The sequence below is a fragment of the Linepithema humile genome, chromosome 5 (genome assembly GCF_040581485.1).
Source record: "Linepithema humile isolate Giens D197 chromosome 5, Lhum_UNIL_v1.0, whole genome shotgun sequence".
NCBI lineage: Eukaryota > Metazoa > Arthropoda > Insecta > Hymenoptera > Formicidae > Linepithema > Linepithema humile.
The window spans coordinates 15,853,159-15,872,164 of NC_090132.1; the positions used below are offsets into that span (position 1 = coordinate 15,853,159).

General features: G+C 40.5%; 1 protein-coding gene across 3 annotated transcripts; it reads left to right on the top strand.

The window, feature by feature from the left end:
- Positions 1-6,209: 6,209 nt before the first annotated feature.
- On the top strand, positions 6,210-18,587 carry drm (drumstick). Of its 3 annotated transcripts, none has more exons than XM_012373349.2 (3): positions 6,210-6,676; positions 12,223-12,833; positions 14,885-15,241. In XM_012373349.2, the coding sequence occupies exons 2-3, from the start codon at positions 12,604-12,606 to the stop codon at positions 14,898-14,900; spliced, it is 246 nt and encodes an 81-aa protein (XP_012228772.1). In that variant the 5' UTR covers positions 6,210-6,676; positions 12,223-12,603; the 3' UTR covers positions 14,901-15,241. The 3 variants fall into 3 exon arrangements, with proteins under 3 accessions (XP_012228772.1, XP_012228771.1, XP_067212190.1); XM_012373348.2 differs by lacking the exon at positions 14,885-15,241 and adding an exon at positions 15,437-18,587 and having other exon boundaries at positions 6,224-6,676; XM_067356089.1 differs by lacking the exon at positions 14,885-15,241 and having other exon boundaries at positions 6,246-6,676; positions 12,223-14,202.
- Positions 18,588-19,006: the final 419 nt, after the last annotated feature.

A 19,006-nucleotide genomic window follows, 5' to 3' on the forward strand; every position in this document is an offset into this window, starting at 1 on the left:
TTGTTTGCACATAAACGCGTAGTATGCCGCTGGCAGCACGACTCATACATTTTACGAGCGGGCTCTGTCGCTCGCAGACGGCTTTATGACGGGGGAGGTGAGTAAAAATCGACAAACAATCTATTCCATCCGTACATGTCGGGCGCGGCCCGTCATCGTTACACGGATGATAAGTCCTATACGAACACGTCGTTTTGTGACTGTCTTCCACTTCCTCTGCCGGCCTCGTTGTCAGAGTCGGTCTCTCTGACGGCGGCGACTTTCTGTGAAAATTTCGGCGTAACTCAAAAGCTAAGTCAAACATAGGCGTGTTTCACGAGGTGTCTCGGTAAATCCGGTAAAGCCGCGAAGGCAAATTCCTACGCGAGCGACACACGTCACGCTTTACTTTACGCACCGAACGCATACACATGTATGTATACATCATACGCGCGGATGTGCCAACGGATACTTAGGTGCTTCGCACGTCGAAGATTGGTGACTTGATGTAATAAAGTTGTAAATGCCAAAAAAATAAGAATCTCAGCGGCTACCTTAACAAATAAATAATATTTTACCTCAAAATTTGAAAAAATAAATATAAAAAGAATTTCTTTTTTTACACTTATTTCGAATCTTTCTTACAAATGTCGCACTTTTGCTAAGAATGCATTTTCGAAAAACATGACATTTGGAATTTAATTAATATAAATTTTTTTTCTTCAATTTTGCGAGACTGCGGGAAAAGATTCAGCCCGTAATAAGATTGTACGATGCCGTGGAAGAGGTCAAAATTGCGTCCGGCATTATGGTGGTCGCCATAATCTTACGTCGCCCGTACATTTGCGGGCGTAGTATTATAATGTACATGCACGTTGCATACTTATACACGTGGCCAGTAGAAGGTGCGGCTTTAGTCCACGATTCTTCTTGGGTTCGTCCTATGCCCATTATGCGAGCGAACTCTTCGTGGTGCCTCTCTGAACCTTAAGATAAAGTCTCACTCACAGCGGCACCCATTTATCACTTACAGAATTTTATACGTTGCTGATATTTCAAGTGTTCTGCAAGCGTGAAATTAATAAAGTTTTATATTATTTAAGAAGATGCTTCTAGAATAACTCCATCAAAAATAAACATTTATAATTGCAAATAATTAATTGTTTTAACGCTTAACACATTCGCGTAACGTGAAATAAAGAAGATGAAAAAGTCCTAATCAACTTCGTTAAACAAATGAGAAGATCAAATAGTTTTCTGACTAAAAATGCAAATCGGCGAGAATTCGCATAAACTGCGGAAATATCCAAGTTAATTCTTCGAATTATAGCGTTAACGGCTTTTCTTGCGAAAACAAGCACGCAGAGATAACGTATGATAAAACTTTGGCAAATCCAGAGCTGTAAGCTCCAGTGATGTATATTGCTATTCATACACACAGAATATGAAATCGTTGAAGACGCCGCTATTTAATAAATTATTGAACACTTGATATGTTTGCAGATAAAAATTGTCGAGTGAAAAAGTATTGAGAAAATTTCAAACTTATGACAAAGAATTTCTAAATTAATAATCGTTGTTAAAATGATCAATTTAAGCTGTACGACAACGTTATAAGTACATTAGATTAAACGTCGCATTGGTATTACTTTAAAATAAAAAAATATCTTGATAAAATCTTAGAAAAATTCTGCAATACTTTTGTACATTTTCGCTTATTTATTTTTGCCTCGTCAATAAAGTCCCAATAAATTGGAGCGCATTTGCTTATCTTTATTGAAACGATTGTAAAACCGTTACAGCATCACGGCTCGTGCTCTTAATGCTATTCTAGAACGCAAAATTCGTACGCTTACTGGTTGTGAAACGGCCATTAAGGGATACATTGTCGTGTGTGCACATACACCTTTCCATTAGGCACGTCCGCGTATCTACGAGTCGCGACTTCACACCGACGAAGAACGCGAGTAAAGCTTTGATCTAACCGCCATTGCTGGGGACACTTATCATCGTATATATAGTCGACAACTTAGAATCCACGATAAATTCTTGCCGATGTTTTATACCCTTTAGACACTCTACGGACTTATTTATTTCTGATTTATCAAAAGAATAATTATTTCTGATTTTCTAATATCCTCCTATTTCATACATTCTGTTTCTGTCTTATATTTATTTGGGATATGTTTTATATAAAATACGGCACAATAATATTGCAATTATATTAAGAAGAGATTGCACAATATCTCGAAAGAGAGATAATCGAACTATATTGGTGTACAGCGAGATAATAAACGATGATGTAGGTAAGATAAACGATGATATAGATAAGATAAACTGCAGAATATTGACAATTCGTAGATGTTTACTGAATTTTTCAGAAAATTCTGTTTTGTTTTTCCACTGTCATTTACAGTAGGATATGGTAGCGATTATCTTCTTTAAAATTCCCCAAAAAAATAGATAAAAAACATATTATCACACTGTCCTTTTCATTATATATTTAGGCCCGATAGGTTTTCAGCTTTTCACTCAAGCTTCTCAATCACGTTTTTCCCTTCAGATTACGTTATCTCGAGATCGCGCTGGCGCTTTCTCACGCCGTTGCTCGGATATATACCTGCTAATTCGACAAGACCTCGTCTTGATTGGTCCTCGTTATCTTCCACACTGCGCGCGCGGCACGATGTCGTTTACAATATTGGGCCCCGGCTTATAATCTATCGGTCGGGACCTCTAGTCCTCGAAACGAGATGGTGTTCTTCCTCTCATCTGCACCGTGACAATATTTGTCGCCACCGACAACCGAGGCGAGAGTAATAGCGTGAACGTTAGCGTTTATTTGCCCTCGTAGCCTTTCCCGTAGGATGCCGTCTGTTTGCCGAGGCTTTGTTTCCGTCAGTTTCCGTTTCTTGCGCCAACACGGCGGTACCTCTGTGATCCATCCGGTCAACGAATATGCACGACCGTTTTTGGCCGATCGCAAGATAACGCGGAAGCTTAGGACAATTACGTCTTCAATTACGGCCAGACATCTGGGCAGTTATTATGTATCTAATCGGAATAGTTTACGGAACGATTTCGTTTTACCTTACGTTTCCCTAAATATCTTATCGTGTTGTTTAGGAAAAAAACAATTATTCCAAACAGAAATGCTTCCGAGTACATAATAACTACTGTAATGTCTAATCGTGTGAATCATCGTTTTTACATTCTTAGCATAAGTGTTAGTATTGTAAGAGCCTGTGTTAAATTTGAACGAAATCTACTTATTAACATTATGAAAAAAAAAGAAAATAAAATAAGTAAACAATTCAATGTTTATCCAACGAATTAATCAATATAATATCCCAATATTATTCAATATAAAGATCAATTATCGCAAAGTCTGTTTTCACCGAGGCTTCTTTAAATCCAACTTTCCAATCATTAATTAGACGCTTACAGTAGATCTTATAATTAGCCCAACGTTGAAAAAGTTAGACGAACATCATCAGCTTTTTGAGTCTTCACAAAAAATAAAGATTTAAAAATCATGAGAAACTTCACCCTCATTTCCTTAATTGACTATGAAATTAAATACGTAGCTTTACTGAATAGAATAGTGAAACAAAATCATTATAATTCTACGTCATAATGATTCAATAAATAAACTACTTGGAGCCAATCGGATAATTATGACAGAGAGTCGTAATTAGTTAGCGACCGTAATAATTTTAGTAATGAAATCAATGTCATTTTTGACATTGATGTATTATGCAGTTATAGCGTATTGTCGCATTTTCCATCTACAACTTTATCGTCCTCACAAATAATTTTGAATATTTTACTTATGAAAATAGCAATGTAGCGCTGATTAGGCTTATCTTATTAGAATAAAAATAATTTTTAAGAAATGATGAATTTTGTAATTAAAAATATAAGACTCGAGACTCTCTCTTTTGGTTCTCTAATTTGTTATTAATCATCACTAAGCAAAAATCAACATTATTATTATATAAGCGTAATGCATAAAAAAAGGATCTAGTTTTACTGCATTAATCAATTATTTTCTATTGAATATGTAAACTTCCTTGTTTTATATTTTTTATAATTTCAGGTTTATGCTTTATAATTATACTATGTTAAGCACAGAGTAATGTAATTGTATGTAGCTTTTGTATCATACAATATGAAAATAAGAGACACTCGTTAATTTAAACCGAATTATTACGAAACGTGCAGTATAAGATATAAAGTGCTTTGTTTTTAAGAAAAAAATTTAAGAACTGCTTATTTTTTCGTTGCACAATACAGTCCGATTAAACAATCCGACATTTGTCCGACATCGAACAGAAATATACGAGAAAATGAGAAATCAATATAATTAGCAACATTGACCAAAACTGACGTTTCAATATACCGCATTATTATTTTTCACTAAAGCAGTTACGTGTTTGACATCAGCAATTTCTATAGCAATCAATATGTATTTCAACATGTCTCTCTGCATGTCAAAGATACTCGGACACCTCTTAATCCGCCATTTAAAAATTTTCAGCGAAGACTACCCTCGATTTGCTATTATTCCCGATCCTATTGTCAATTCCGATACCTTCTCCATTTTTGGCGGTGCATTTTCGCAAGCTGAATCGGTGGCCGCGGCACGACGGTGAAGTCGCCGCATGCCAAGCTCGTCGGCGTCGCCTTTGTTGCCAATCGCTCCCTCGTCTTCTTCTTCTTCATCGCACTCCTCTTCCTCTCTTCATCGTCGTCGATCTCCTCTTTGCCGGTTCCCGAGGAATTTTTCCACCACTCGATCATTCGGGTGACTCGCGAGGGAGGCGATCATCCCGTCTGGATAGGATTGTCCAATGAAGCGATACCGCAAGATCTCGATGGGCGGCGCCCGGAATCCTGGCGATGGCTCGCCGGTCTGGCGACTTCGTGGTGGGGCCCTTGCAGAGTCCGAGCGAACTGCCTGTGGTGGGGGGATTGACATCGACTACTGTGCATTTCCCACGTGCCCTGGGAACCCCCGCGGCATCGTGTCAGCCCCCGCTCTTCGCTTTTGCACGCTCCTTCCACCTCCATCTTCTCTCCCACACTATCTGCTTCTCATCGTCAGCGGCGAGCGTCTCTCCTTCTGTCTGCCTGTCTGTCTCGTTTTCTTTTTCGCTCCTTCTCTTTCACTCTTCCTCCTTCTTTCCACTTTCTACTTATCTTTGCTCTTTTCCCTGTGTTTTGCTTAACGCGGTAGAAATCAAGAAATCGATGCGTCTGTAAATTTTTTTTTTTTCCCTCGAGAATCGATCTGTTGTGCTTCGTTTTCGCACGTAAGTGCTACGATCATCGCGATGATTGCTCGCATCGTTTGTCCGCTGAGATATCAATCAGTCTATCCTGAAAACAATCGGTGACACGTTCCGCTATTCCTACACGTAGGCAGATAGTTAGATGGATGGAATGCGTGCCGGGTAGAGTCAGTGGCTCTAGCTTTTGGAGTGCTACCTTCGTAGCGCCTTTACGATCGGCGGCTACCGCCCCCGCGGGGGGTATCGTTTTGGGAAAGAGCGAAGGCGGAAGGAAGCGGCTCAAGTATGCCAGAGCGGTATTCAAACGCTCTAAAAGAGTAGAGGGGTGGAGGGAGACACTACGAGATTATACCAGAAGGGATCGCGGCGTGGGCGAAGAGGGATGCTCTCGTCTCACGGTTACGAGGGCGGGTCCAGACACGGTCCAGTGGAAGGGATCGGGACCCGTAAAGCGTGGAAGAGAGGGAGCAACAACACCGGGACAGCTGAAGGGTGGGGAGGGTGGACGAGGCGCTGAGCGGGAGCTCAGGAAGCTGCGTCGACGAAGGATTTGTGAATAACCGCGCTGCTATTCGGCGACCGTGCCAGACAAGGATGCGCGTAGACCCGGGACAAGGCGCGCTACCACATCTTCCCTTCTTCGTCGAGCCTCCTCTTCATCATCGTCCTTACCTCTTCCTCTGCCAACACCCGCCGTCACCCTCTTCCCTCATTTTCCTTCTTCTGCTCCTGTTCCTCCTCCGCATCCTTCTCTCCACCACCACGTTCGCCTTCTCCCCCGCCTCCTCCTCCCTCGCCGCCCCGGCCGCCTCTTTTCTACCTCTACCATTGCAACGAGGTCGAGGAAGGAACATCCTGGACGTGCACGTTCCCCGTGGAATCGGGGGAGGCTGCCTTCACACGAACGACAACTGGTGGGTAGTCGGTTCGGTAGGGAGGTGTCTCCCGGTCCTCCAACCAGAAGAAGCGAGACGACGGCGACGACGAAGAGACCTTTGGCGGTTACACTGCGTCCTACCGTCTTCTGGTGTGCCTACTATTCGGGCTACCAGCAAACCGAGCGACCGAACCGAACGAAGCTTCAGTCGACGCCGCGCACCCAAACGGTCCAGACCTGTCAGCACAGGAAAATACACGCGCAGCATCTCAACACTTTCACGAGAGCAGCCGACCCACTGAGTAACACGGAGATTCTCGCAGCGTGACACTATACGCGCGTTGCCGTTTGTTTTTCAACCGAGCTGAAACGCGTTTCGCGAGTTTCGTTCGTCGTTCGTCAGAAGTTCGCAGAAGTAAACTTGCATCTTCCGTCAAAGTTTCAAGATTTCCCTTTTTTGGAAGAATATCTCGCTGGACGTTGGTCAACGACGAATTCTCACTCGTATCTCATCTCCATTAGATTGGTAAGTCAACTGATATTATTTTAATAATTTAATTTTAATAATGTATAATGTAGTTATATAATTTTAATTTCTGAGATAGAAGTAGTTACTTAACATACACTCATCGTGTATGCATCTATAAATTCAATGTAATAATATATTTTACACAATAACAAATGATATTAACGAGGGGAAATCAAATAGTTACAACGCTGTAAATTAAATATTTTCCACGAAATGATTCAATACTTTTTTTGTCTAAAATGCATTATATGGAATGAAAGTAATTTCTGAAAGATTTTGCTTCTTCTTATCGTTGCGTATTAAGAATCAAATGGGCGGATATAGCCGCATTTATTTGCGCATCTCAAGTCTTCTCAGCGGCTACCCTAAAACCAGTAGCAAGCTCTTGATGCTACTGGTGTTAAGCGATGCACAGTAGCCACTGCATTTCGATTGGTCGTCAGAAGTCTAGCGAATTATCCACGATAATTTGATGTCAGTCTCTCTAATTTTTTTACGAATAAACTCCGATCTATTTAGTAAATTATATGTGAAACGGCAAACGCGATTTCTCTATGGCATGTATATGAAATAATTTTTTATTTTACAATTATAAGCAATTATTTCTATGATCTAGCAATTCAAGTATAAATTGTTTAAGTTTCTGCGACGATGTCCAGATAATTAATGTTTGTTTCAAATTTTGTGTATAGTACATAATTTTTATAATTTGTATAATACATGAATTTCATGTTAAGTATAGATGAACGAGTAGAAAATTATATGATAAATAAAATTTTAATTACTAACTCGAATCGCATTACAAATTTCTAGTTTTGCACAGTAATTACTTTATTATCAACTGCTATACTTTTCATAGTCTTTGAAATCTTGCAACCAATTTTAATCTCTTTCACTTTAATAATTTATAATAAAGAAAAGTATAAAAACGTTATTGCAACGTGCATTTTTCAACCCCCGTGGACCCAATGTTAGCGCATCGTCCGCATCAAGAATCGTCCGTACGCATCGGAGCGAATCCATCACGGAGCAACCATTTTTCTTGGATGCGAAGCGTGAGCCCCCGGCCTGATAGAAAATATCTCTCGTAAGAAACGCCCTTGCGTGATCGTTCGCGTTTCTCGCGTCCGCTAGTATCGCGGGTCGGCGAGAGGGAGGGTGTGGTCCCACCTTGGTGAACTTCTCCGGCTGTTCGGTAGCTACTGGCCGAAAACCGGTAGTCGGCGGTAGGGCGGTGCACAGTAGCAACTCTTTGGTTGGCTACCGGCCTTCGCGCTGTGGCAAGCGAGCGAGCGAACGAACGAGGGCTACCGCTCCTTCCTTTATTCCTCTATACACGCGAGAACGAGTGCACGCACATCGAGAGCTCCTTGGTTGGCCGGCTCTCTGTTCTTCTTCGATTGGCTGCCGCCGTCTTGTTCCACGCACTCCGCCCTTCATATTGCGGCTGTAAGCGCGAAAGAATAAAAAGTACTCGGCTACTGTTCATTTGTACGCGATCTCTCCATCTTGTTACACAGAGTTCTTAAATGTGACAGATCTATAAAGACACCCGCGTATCACGAAAGTCGTTAATCTGTTAGGATAGCACACGCGCACGTAATGAAGATGCACCGCATAAGTCTCTGAAAATCTCTTTAATATGCCTAAGTATGATAAATTATTAACGACTACATAGCTGTTTGAAATAATAAATCTATTTTTGCGTATATAAACTTAAATAAAGTCTTTGTCAATTATTAAAAATTCAATTTTTCCCTAATTTTTGTTAATTACATAAAATTGGAGCGTCTTTTCTTTTCTACGTTGAACTATGCTCAATATAACATCTTATTTCAGTAATTTGGATGTCGTACGATGCTTCACATAAATAATTCTATATCTTTGAAATATAAAAGATATTTTATTATTATGTAATTCAATTTTGATATTATTGTCATTTTCAAATAAAAAAATTGAATTAAATTATTAAAACATAAAAAATTGTTGAATTTATTACAGAATTTATTAAAGAGTGAGTATTCACAAATAATCTGACATTGTCTTTAAACGCTATAAAAATTGCATGAAATTTATTTTAATTGTTTGTCCAATCGCGCAATTTCGTTCATCTTGTGGAAGAAAGCTTCACCTGATTATTTCGCGCGAAAAGTTCCGTTTGCGCGGTACAACAAAATTCACTTTTGCATAACTCCGTACGTACGAAATGCTTCTTTGCTTATTGGCAAACCTTCTAGTATGGCGCATTCATAAATGCGAAGGTCTACATATATCTTATTATCATATATTATCATACATTATCATACATTAAATAAAAGCATTTGATCGCGCGAACTCGGTAAGTAAATATAGTAGCTTGTACAATGTTCACTTTCTTATGATATACGCGCGTATGAACATTGTTATTTGCGCTCGACGCTGTTTCATATCGCAAATCTTTCACGCGCATCCGCAATTTCATAATTTTTCAATTATGAATACCCGAAAGTACATTTATCAAAATGGAATTATTCGTGACTCACTTCTGTTACTTTTTTAACTGTCATTTTGATCGCAATCGATCTCAAGAGACTTAGCGGTTATTAGAGAACACGATCGTTTATCATCGCCTTAAACATTATTTGCACGTTCTCTTCGGCATCAGGTGTAATATAAAACCTGAACGTTTACACGGCTAATGTCGTTTTCCTCAGCACCCAACTCATTAACGCACAACTCATTAACTTCGCTTCACGCAAAGTGAGAACCTGTTCCTTCCACATGTTTCCGCCTCGAGTAATACAAGCGTATTGCGACCTCGTAATTCTTCGACAAGATTGCCACGTATGGTAGCCGGTGTATGGCTCATTTATACGAGCATATATCAATATCTTGTGACAAGGACTGCTAATGTCGCGATAAGAAAGTAAAATGATGAAGTTTATAAGAAGGAGCAGGTCTCATTAGAAGCATCTTCAGAAGTGCTCTTCAAACTGAATATTTCCTACGTAGGCATATTTTGCTAAAATAGACTATAGAAATCGTGAAATAACACAATTTCTATAGTCTATTTTAGCAAAATATGCCTACGTAAGATAATAATGTGTAAAATCAACGTAAAAGAAAGATAATTCTTGCAAGTTGTCGCCTGTCCTCATTGTTGTTTACAGTTTTTGGATTTTAGGGACGAGGATTATCTAATTTGTGTAACTGCTCTAAATTTGAATATATCAAATATTTTTCTTCCTGTCCCTTTTTACGGCCGAACCTTTATGTGACCAGGTGCCCAAGTTACTTTGCTTCCAAAGCAGTACGTGTTGTTTCGTTAAAATTTAAAGTATATTATTTGCGTGTCGGATTACGAACTTTAAGAACAACGGATTTCTAGTTTGAATAGGCGTCAGTTTGGACACGCCAATGTTTGTCTGTCCTTCTTCGTGTTTTTTCGCGACGTAAGCCGTCCTGTTTTCGCCACGGCTGTATTATTTCTATATACAAAGTGTATCGTTTTTGCGGATGTTCACGTCAAGGTCTGAATCAGCGTCGGAGGCAGACGGAGGCGGCGATGTTTTTCCGGGGAAGGAGCGGACCCTGTCTTTTTATAGAATTTTATAGAACGCGGAGTCGCGCGTAATGCGCAGTTTCGATTAGGCTCCACCGCCAGTTAGCTACGCTAACCAACCGGGCTACGCCCAGGCACGCTTATTACTCATTCGGACACGCCACTTTATTCGAGCGTGCGCCGTGCGCTTAATGCGAGCCGGTAGCGACCGGCCGAAGCTCCTGTACAATGGCGCGATTGGATCCCGCGGGCTACTTTTTAATACATCGGTCCCAATTTCAACCATGGTCATTAAAAGCAGTTGTTCGATTCCGACCCTCCATTTATATTAATACGGCTATTGTACGAAGGAGTTTGAAAAGTAGTACTTGCATTTGTACAAAAGGTTCCTTCTCTTAATTATAATTTGATATACGATCGCCATTTGCCTTTCTTTTATTCTCTTTTCATCGTGAGTCGGTCTTCTTTTGAAAGATGTCGGAAACGGCAAACAGTAAAATAAATTCTAACTATTGACACGCGAAAATGTGACTTAATGAGGAACTTACGTCAGACTTCAAATTATTTCCGAAATTTAAGAGACATCTCAAGGGTAACCGTGTAAAAATTATGAATACGTTAAAGTAAATATAAAAAAACTGCTTAGAGAACCATTTAGGAATTTTTATTGCGATGATGTTGGAAAAATAATTATACATGATTGGAATAATATATTCAATGTAAGTGTAATGTGTAGATAAATAATAGATGTTTAAAATTAGCTGGACAGAGTCTTTTATAATATATTCATTGTTTTATGAATGGCATTTTACTTCAATTCCAGAATTTAAAAGTAGCATCTATATCGCGTAAAAGTGAATCGCTATAAAAGCAGTAAAAGCGACTGGCTATTTTTATGTTTCTTCTTTGAAGCAACGCTGCAAACTCGGGAAATATTCTTATTATTTGCGTGGCGTCAAATGGGGAGCGTGAAGATTATGGATCGTATTCGCGGCGCGCATTTAGCGCTAAATAGGCTGTTCCATTCCCTCATTTGCCTCGGATATACATGTACAATATCTCATACGAATGAAACTTAAAACTGGACAGTCGAAGTTAAATATGCTCGGTCGGACGCGCGTCGGTTTGAACTACGAGCAGAAGCACTAATAGAAAACTAGTCGTCAATTTTTTATCAGAAGCGCGTAGCTTTGTGTTTACTCACACGATGTTTTTTAATCTAAAATTATGTATAGAATAAATATTCAATATAATCACAGAAATTAATATGTTAATAGATTTTTTATGAAACAAATTGATGCTATAAAAATGTCTACTTAATGCTAACACGAAAATTCAAGTATTTTTTAAAAATTCTATTTATAGAAATAAGAATCTCTCATGCATAAATTTCTGCTTGCAATTCCTAGATAGCTATAATTCCTATAGCTTTCAGAAAATGATAACATTACATTGAAAATACAGTTGCGATGCAAAGAATTATGAAACAAAGCTTGCTTAATATTCATGTAAAAAAATGAGTGCTTGCAATCTCATTTATAAAATATCAATAAATTCTACAGCGTTCAATAAACTCTCTTATGCGTAAAACAGGGATAATATAATCATTCCTTTCCGTATCAATAGTCATATTTCGAATCAATAGATGCTTCGCAATAGATTTGGAATCAAATTGCAACCAATTTGTTTTAGAGTTACGAAAGTACCGCTCTAAGCGCAATGCCAATAAAATATCGCGCAAATAATTCGATCCGCGAAACATTCCGTAAAGCGCATTGGCATGCGCACGTTCCTCCTCCTACGCGTTCATAAGGAATGCAAAATACTTCAGAAGTTGCTTCAACATTACTAACCCGTCGTTCGTAGATTGGCGTTTCGCGTAAATATCGTCGGATATCGCCGTTCCTCGCGAACACGCCGCTCGCGCGACTCGGGTGATTCCCTCGAGCGTGCGAGTCAGATCGCAGGGATCAAATCATTCGATTCTGTGTGCTCTTTGCAGGCAGCGATACGAGGATCCTCTCGCGACGTGATACAAGCAGTGATCTCACTCTCGGGAGTCCGTCGAGACTAGGCTTTGCGCGGGAGGAGAAGAGCGAGTCGACGAACGACAGAGAGCTAAGAGAGACAGATAAAGAGGGAAAGAGAGAGCGCGCGAAAGTCTGGGAACGAGACGAAGGGAGACGGAGAGTGCACAAAGTAAGAGAGAGAGAGAGAAAGAGAAAGAGTGAGAGTGACGGAGTGCACTGAGAAAGGAGACAGACGGAGACAGAAGAAGTGGTGGGAGTGACTCCGGGCGTTAGCGAGAGAGCGAAAGAGGCGGGTAGAGGGAAAGGAGAGACAGAGACTCGACCAAGAGAAGGAGCGGTGGGAATTTATAAGGATGTTCGCGATAATGCCGATGGAGACAGAGGGGCACGGCAGGGAGTTCGGCCGGCGGCAGAAGATGCGCGCCAAGTGCACGGTAGAGTTCGTCTGCAAGTACTGCCAGCGGCGCTTCACGAAGCCCTACAACCTCATGATCCACGAGCGCAGCCATAAGGACGACGTGACCTTCACCTGCGAGGTCTGCGGAAAGTCCTTCAAGCGGCAGGAAAACCTCAAGCAGCACAGGTACATCATTATTTCGTTTCTTTCTTCGTTTTATCGACAGTTTTTGTTTGTTTGTTCGTTTTGTGTGGTTTTTTTTGTTTTTTTTGTTTTTTTTGTTTTTGATTTTTTTTTCTTGTTTCGTTCCGAAGACTTCTATTTTTGCACGCTCGCACGGAACACGTATACGCGATCTGATCCATGATCAATCGCCGCGATCTCCGAGTGCTCTTTAGGGGGTCTCCTTGCAACAAGGGGAATCCCGTTCGCGAGTATGGCGTCGTACGTATGAAGAAGATACTCGCGACACACCTGACGTTGTAGAATACCGACAATGTCCCTGTTGGAATATCGCGGCGACCGATCGTGAATCAGACGGCAGTGCGTGACTCTCACTTGCAAGAACCTACGCACGAAAAGTCGAAGCAGCACCGGAGACGTTTTCGTGTTCGTTATTCGCACATCCTCGCCGCTGTTCGCCGCGCGACGGGACTGGTCGATAGAAAATGATTAGCTCTGTCAGCGGTACTCGAGAAGTCAAGCTGGACTGAAATTAACCGTCGTTAGATTGCGTCATCGGCTGTTGCAGCAATCTTCTTCTATTGCAATTATTATTCATTTTTTTTTATATAGCAAGAAAGAAAATTGTGCTTCTGTCAATCCATTGGCAGTCGTTTTGATGCTGCGTAGTGAAGAGTTCTCAAGTTTTTTTGTTTGTCGTTTAGTGTGTTGTTTTTGGTTTTATTTTTGGTTTAAGGTTTTTTAGTTTTTGTTTGTTTTAATATTCTATCTTCAATTTATTTAAATTATCTTTGCATTTGTTGCGAAAAAATTTGGTTTTGTTTTGTAGGACTGGATTTTAAGTTGCGAGATTAATACAAGAAATCGGTCAATCTTTGGGAAAGGCAAAAAAAAAAAAAAAAAGATAATCGGTTGAAATCAATACCTCATTTTGTGGACTGACTAAACATGATTTAGCGAACTCGTTACAAACCACTCGTTACTCGACGCAACGAAATCCTGAGACGCTTACGAGCCATCGAGTGATTTTACGTAGAGAAATAAAGATATCGCGGTGTGAATGACAGAAAATTAAGTGTTAATACGTCACGAAAATGTCTCACGGTGATGTTCCAGTGTAACGACACTCGCGCAAAACGTTCCATGCGTAAGAGGTTTGTCGTTTTAAAATATACAAAAACTTCAAATTTTTGCTATCAAAATCGCAATGTCGAGTAAAGAAAATTATATATTAATTCCAAGATACGGCTGATCTCGAAAAAAAAGATGCGGCTGAGAGAGGTTTATATGAGTCAGTTTTACGTGTTTAAAACTAATTTAAATGCATCAATAGACGATGATGATGATGATGATGATGTCACGGCAGTAAAAAGAGATTGCGTGACTCTGAAAGCGATATGAGAAATTTTAATCACGTACATTATCATGATATAAATTATAATTCACCATTATTACTTAAATAATAAATTTTTCTACTAATTGTAGACCGTTTGTGCTGCAAGGACTTTAACGCAAACATAATCACTTGTGTTGTTTCATTTTCTACACACGTAACTTAAAATATGCTCGATAAGTGAACACGGGAAAGTTAAAACGCGTTATCTATCGCTTAAGCGGTCACGGTGCTGGCCTCGGGAAGGTCAAAACCATCGGTTCGGCCAAAGGAGGCCGCTACCGCGTTGACCTTTCGCATCAATAGCCTTGTAATGTTGCAACGTGTCACCTTCACCCGCCTCTCGACGAATAGAGGCGAGAATCGGGAGAGAGAAGAGATCCGCGATGAGAGATCCGCGAACTTTGCACTCCTTCTCTCGCCTACGGGCGCGAGTCGGCGTGTCGGCCCCGGCAAGTCGTGGTGCGCGAGCGAGCGCGCGCGGGCCCCGCAGGATCGGCCTGACCCATAAATCAGTCTGAAATAATGCTGCCCCCGCATGGAACGTGTGTGCGCGAGCGCGTTTGAACGAGCGAGCGATAAAATAAATCTTCAATACTAGTGGATACTAATGGATACCTTGTATGTAACGGCGGTGGTCTTGTTTTCTGTTCTGTTGTAGATGTGGGTGGCGGTGAGCGGGAGCTCTGAACCTCCTGCACCTTGACACACACACACACACACACACACACACGCACACATACACACAAATTTGCACACAACAACATGAACAACAATTACAACAGATTATAACAGCAACAGGAACAATTACATTACTACGTACAGCTACAGTAACAACAAACTACAGAACCACACACTCTCATTTTCACCCGCACTTTTTCCCGGTTGCGACGAAAGCGCGATCAACAACCACTGTACCGCCACCACAGAAAAAAAAAAAAAAGAAAAAAAACCCCAGCATGCGTATACTTCTTCTTCTATCTGCTTTTTCCGCTACTTCACCGTATCTGCGACTTTTACTACCCTTACTATACGACTATCTTCATCGGCTGTTTCTTATACTAACACACGGCGCGCACGGGTCCCACGCTCTAACGAGGCGGCGAGAATGATTGATAGATAGGAAGAGAATTTAGAGAGTGCGAGAGGGGAAGGGGGTTTTCCCTGGAAGTGTACTTTCCTCATCTTCCGATTTCGACCATCTTTGTTCCAGGAGCATACACTCTGTTCCCTACAAGGGCTCCAACGGCTACTCAAATGGCTATTCAAATGGCTACTCTAGGTATTAGAAGCCATCCGCGGCCAGCTACTATCCTAAACTCCCGTAGACACGCGTTTCTCTTTCTCTATCGAATGCTCTAACTACCAACCAGCACTTTCCCAATATCCCACTTCCGTCAGAGCAATCCTCCGCGCTGATCCGACAACACGTCGAATTCGCACGAGATGTAGTGTCTTGTCAACTGTGAAACTCCATTCGACTTTTTTTTTTGTTGTTGTCACCACCTCGCCTACCACCCTCGCATTTAGTTCACCCGTTCCTGCTTTTTTGATTTTTTTCGCTTCTGTCATCTTTCTGTATTCCGAGTCTACACCCAGACGCCAGCCACATCAGAGGAATCAACGATCCGACACGAAGCGCATCGAAACAATGGAAGCGACCTGGAATATAACGGCATGGCGGACGGGCGCGATTGCATTAAACTTCCTGTGTAATTCGGCTGATTCAAAAGGGTAATAATATTCTTGCAAATTATATGGCAAGCGATTCGCGATGTTCGAAACGATCCCGGCTCTTGCATATTGAGCGTTAAGATGCGATGAGATAGATGACATCAGGCATCATGTATGATTCGAGGACTCGCATCTAATAAATTTTGTATTCACTCAACGGCGTTTTATAAAAGAATTTGCGAAAGAAAAATAGGTGCGGCTACTTGCGAAAAATAACATGTATTTATATACATAAAAATTGGATCGTTTAAACAAATTTTTTTTTATGCGTTTTACTTTAATTAGAAATATGTTCTAATCTTCTTGATAAGAATTTCTACGAGCGTTTTATAATAAAATTGTCGACGAAAGCGTCTCTTCATCGCGTGCGATGTCAATTTTTCAATCGGAGATGAAGATTCGAGAAGATTAGGAATGAAAATTAAGAAGAGGATATATAATGTCTTCGTCAAAAATCGAAAATTTAATGAAAGAGCGAGCCGGGAGTTCATGCAGGAACCCAAACAGGCGATCGACTTTCTTCCGCGTTTTCATCACGGAAGCTATCAACGGCGTCGTTCCTCGCAGGCTCCTCGGGCTAACGTCCTAAATTGGACTATGTAATAACCTACTAGCTCCGCAGGAACGCTGGTCAGAGGATGCGCTGTTCGCTTCTTCGCGTGCTACCGTGGACCACGCCCAGGCCCGGAGCGACGTCTTCCTGACCTACCACCTGGCAATCAGCCGCGGAGCTACTTGGCTTCCCCGTCAGAAAATCCGTATAATTTTGCGAGTGGTACCGCGGGTCGCATGGAAGATCGCCGAGGAGATCGCAAAATCGAAGCTCACGAGCGGGCGAGATTGTCGCGAAGACACGACCGGACAACCTTGAGCCACGTGGTACAAGGTGGGCCCGCGGTGGTATCGCTGACGCAAATACCAGTCAGCTGAGATCGGTTTCCAGTGGGTGAACCCTCGACGAAGTGTCTCTTCGATTCCGGCCGAGACACAGTCCACTGAAGTGGAATAAATATCAACCGTTATTCCGAACGTCGTTCGTATCTTTTCTTTCTTTTCCCTTTTTTTTTTTTGTCTATGTTACGTATCGCTTTTTTTCCTCTCCCTTATTTATATCCCGCACGGATGCACGCGACGGATGTGAAATGCTCGAAAACGCGAACGAGGGAAATCGCACACGGTGTAGCACGCTGCGCGAGCGGGAATACACGGCTCGAAGTCGGAGAATGTGAAGTAATACAGTGTAGGTGGTGATGTCGATTCCCTCTTGCTTTTCGAGCAAGGCGCGAAATGCGAGAATCGAGTGGAAAAGCGCGTGTGGCGAGCACAAATAAAATCATCGCGTTCGAATTCATTCAGCTCAATTGTAAACGGCAGAAATCTTCGATTCTTTATACAAGAGACGGTAGGAATATTTGCGACGAGTTCTTAAAGCATAATATTAAAAGATTCGAATTTTACAGGTCAATTTTGTTTCTTGTGCTACTCAAAATTTTCCGTTTTCTACGAAACGAATAAAAGAGTTATAAATCGGTATTTAGCAATCGATACATATATTGCAAGTTTTAATATTTTTCTGAAAAAAGTCAATTACACCTCGCAATTTGTCTCTTATATTTTCCTGCCTTCTTTTATCATTTCTATATTATATTTGATACCATATCTAGAGATACTGCATAATAAAACACAATTACATATTACGATTACATATTAAATTATTACTCTTTCCTTATTCTGATCATTTATCGACTCGAGCATCACTCGAGTCCATCGTGATACATTGTATTAAAGAGAATGTATTTTCTTGTATTAAATTTAATATATTTGCGGCATGTTTTCCAAACTGTACATTAAAAGGAGCGAAAGCGTTTGAATTTGTACGTTAATGAGGGTTAAGGAATTTGCGTGACTGGTTTTAATATATCTTTATGATATACCGCTAAATATTTTTCACTTTAACGCAAGAGAAAACTGCAAAATATTCATAAGTGATGTTCAATACGATGCACAATGTGAGTTTTAGCTACGGCGTCTCGAGGACATCGAGAGTTTGCCATTTAGCGACTCGCGCAATTTATGAAAAACACATTCATGCAAAAAGATCTACGATGGCTTCGGGAGCAAATAGGATTTTACCTTTCTTTCTAACTTTGTTTTAATTCCCTTTAGTGGAACGAAACCGTGGTCGTACTTTGTACATAGCTTAACTGCGTATTGCTGCGTCTTTAATATTATTAATTATTATATTATTATTAATTATTATTTTACGAATGTTATTGAACTAGCGCTTAGTCATCCTGTATTGTAGCCGCCGATAGGCCTCACGAGTGTAGAGCTGCATTTCGTTGCACGGTATGATAGGAGTGATAATAATGTTATTTTATTATTAAAATTATTATATTATTTTATATTATTATCCCACGATGTATCGATATCCATGCATGTATCGCTAGCTTTACACAACCGAGGTACACGAGCAGCCCAGTGAGAAGGTTCATGCTCTTTGTCTCTCCAAGAGAGATGAAACAACATGCGCGTGATGATTCCATGTGTGCTTTCTGCAAATCATTGTATTAGTGGGAAAATTCCACTCTAGCAAACTATAAATAAATTCGCCAACTTGTAAAACGCTATTTTGCTTTTTTTTTTTATCAATCTCTTCCTTCGTGTTAAAATTGCAATGTTTAAAAATCTTTACATTCTTCCCATAATTTTTTATTCATCGCAGCAACAATGATAAAAATAGCTTCTCTGCTTCTTTCAAATTTCGAATTTTATAGTAATAAAATTGCAGCAAATTCAATCTTCTTGTAATTTGCAATATATTCTTCATCTTATTTTAAGAGATTGTATCATGTTTTTCACAACGTAATGAAGATCGTAATATGGGACAATTATTTTATAAATTACAACTGACTTACAATTAATCTACATCTTGTTTGAAACGAGCTATAAGATGACTCAATCGTAGAAATTATCAGGATAATTCATTCCTCAAGATCATTCGGAAATGGTCGTCACGCAAATCACAGCGAATTAAGCGACGGGCAGC

Excerpts from the sequence above, each read along its gene's own strand:
- drm (XM_067356089.1), top strand. The coding sequence starts at position 12,604 with ATGTTCGCGATAATGCCGATGGAGACAGAGGGGCACGGCAGGGAGTTC.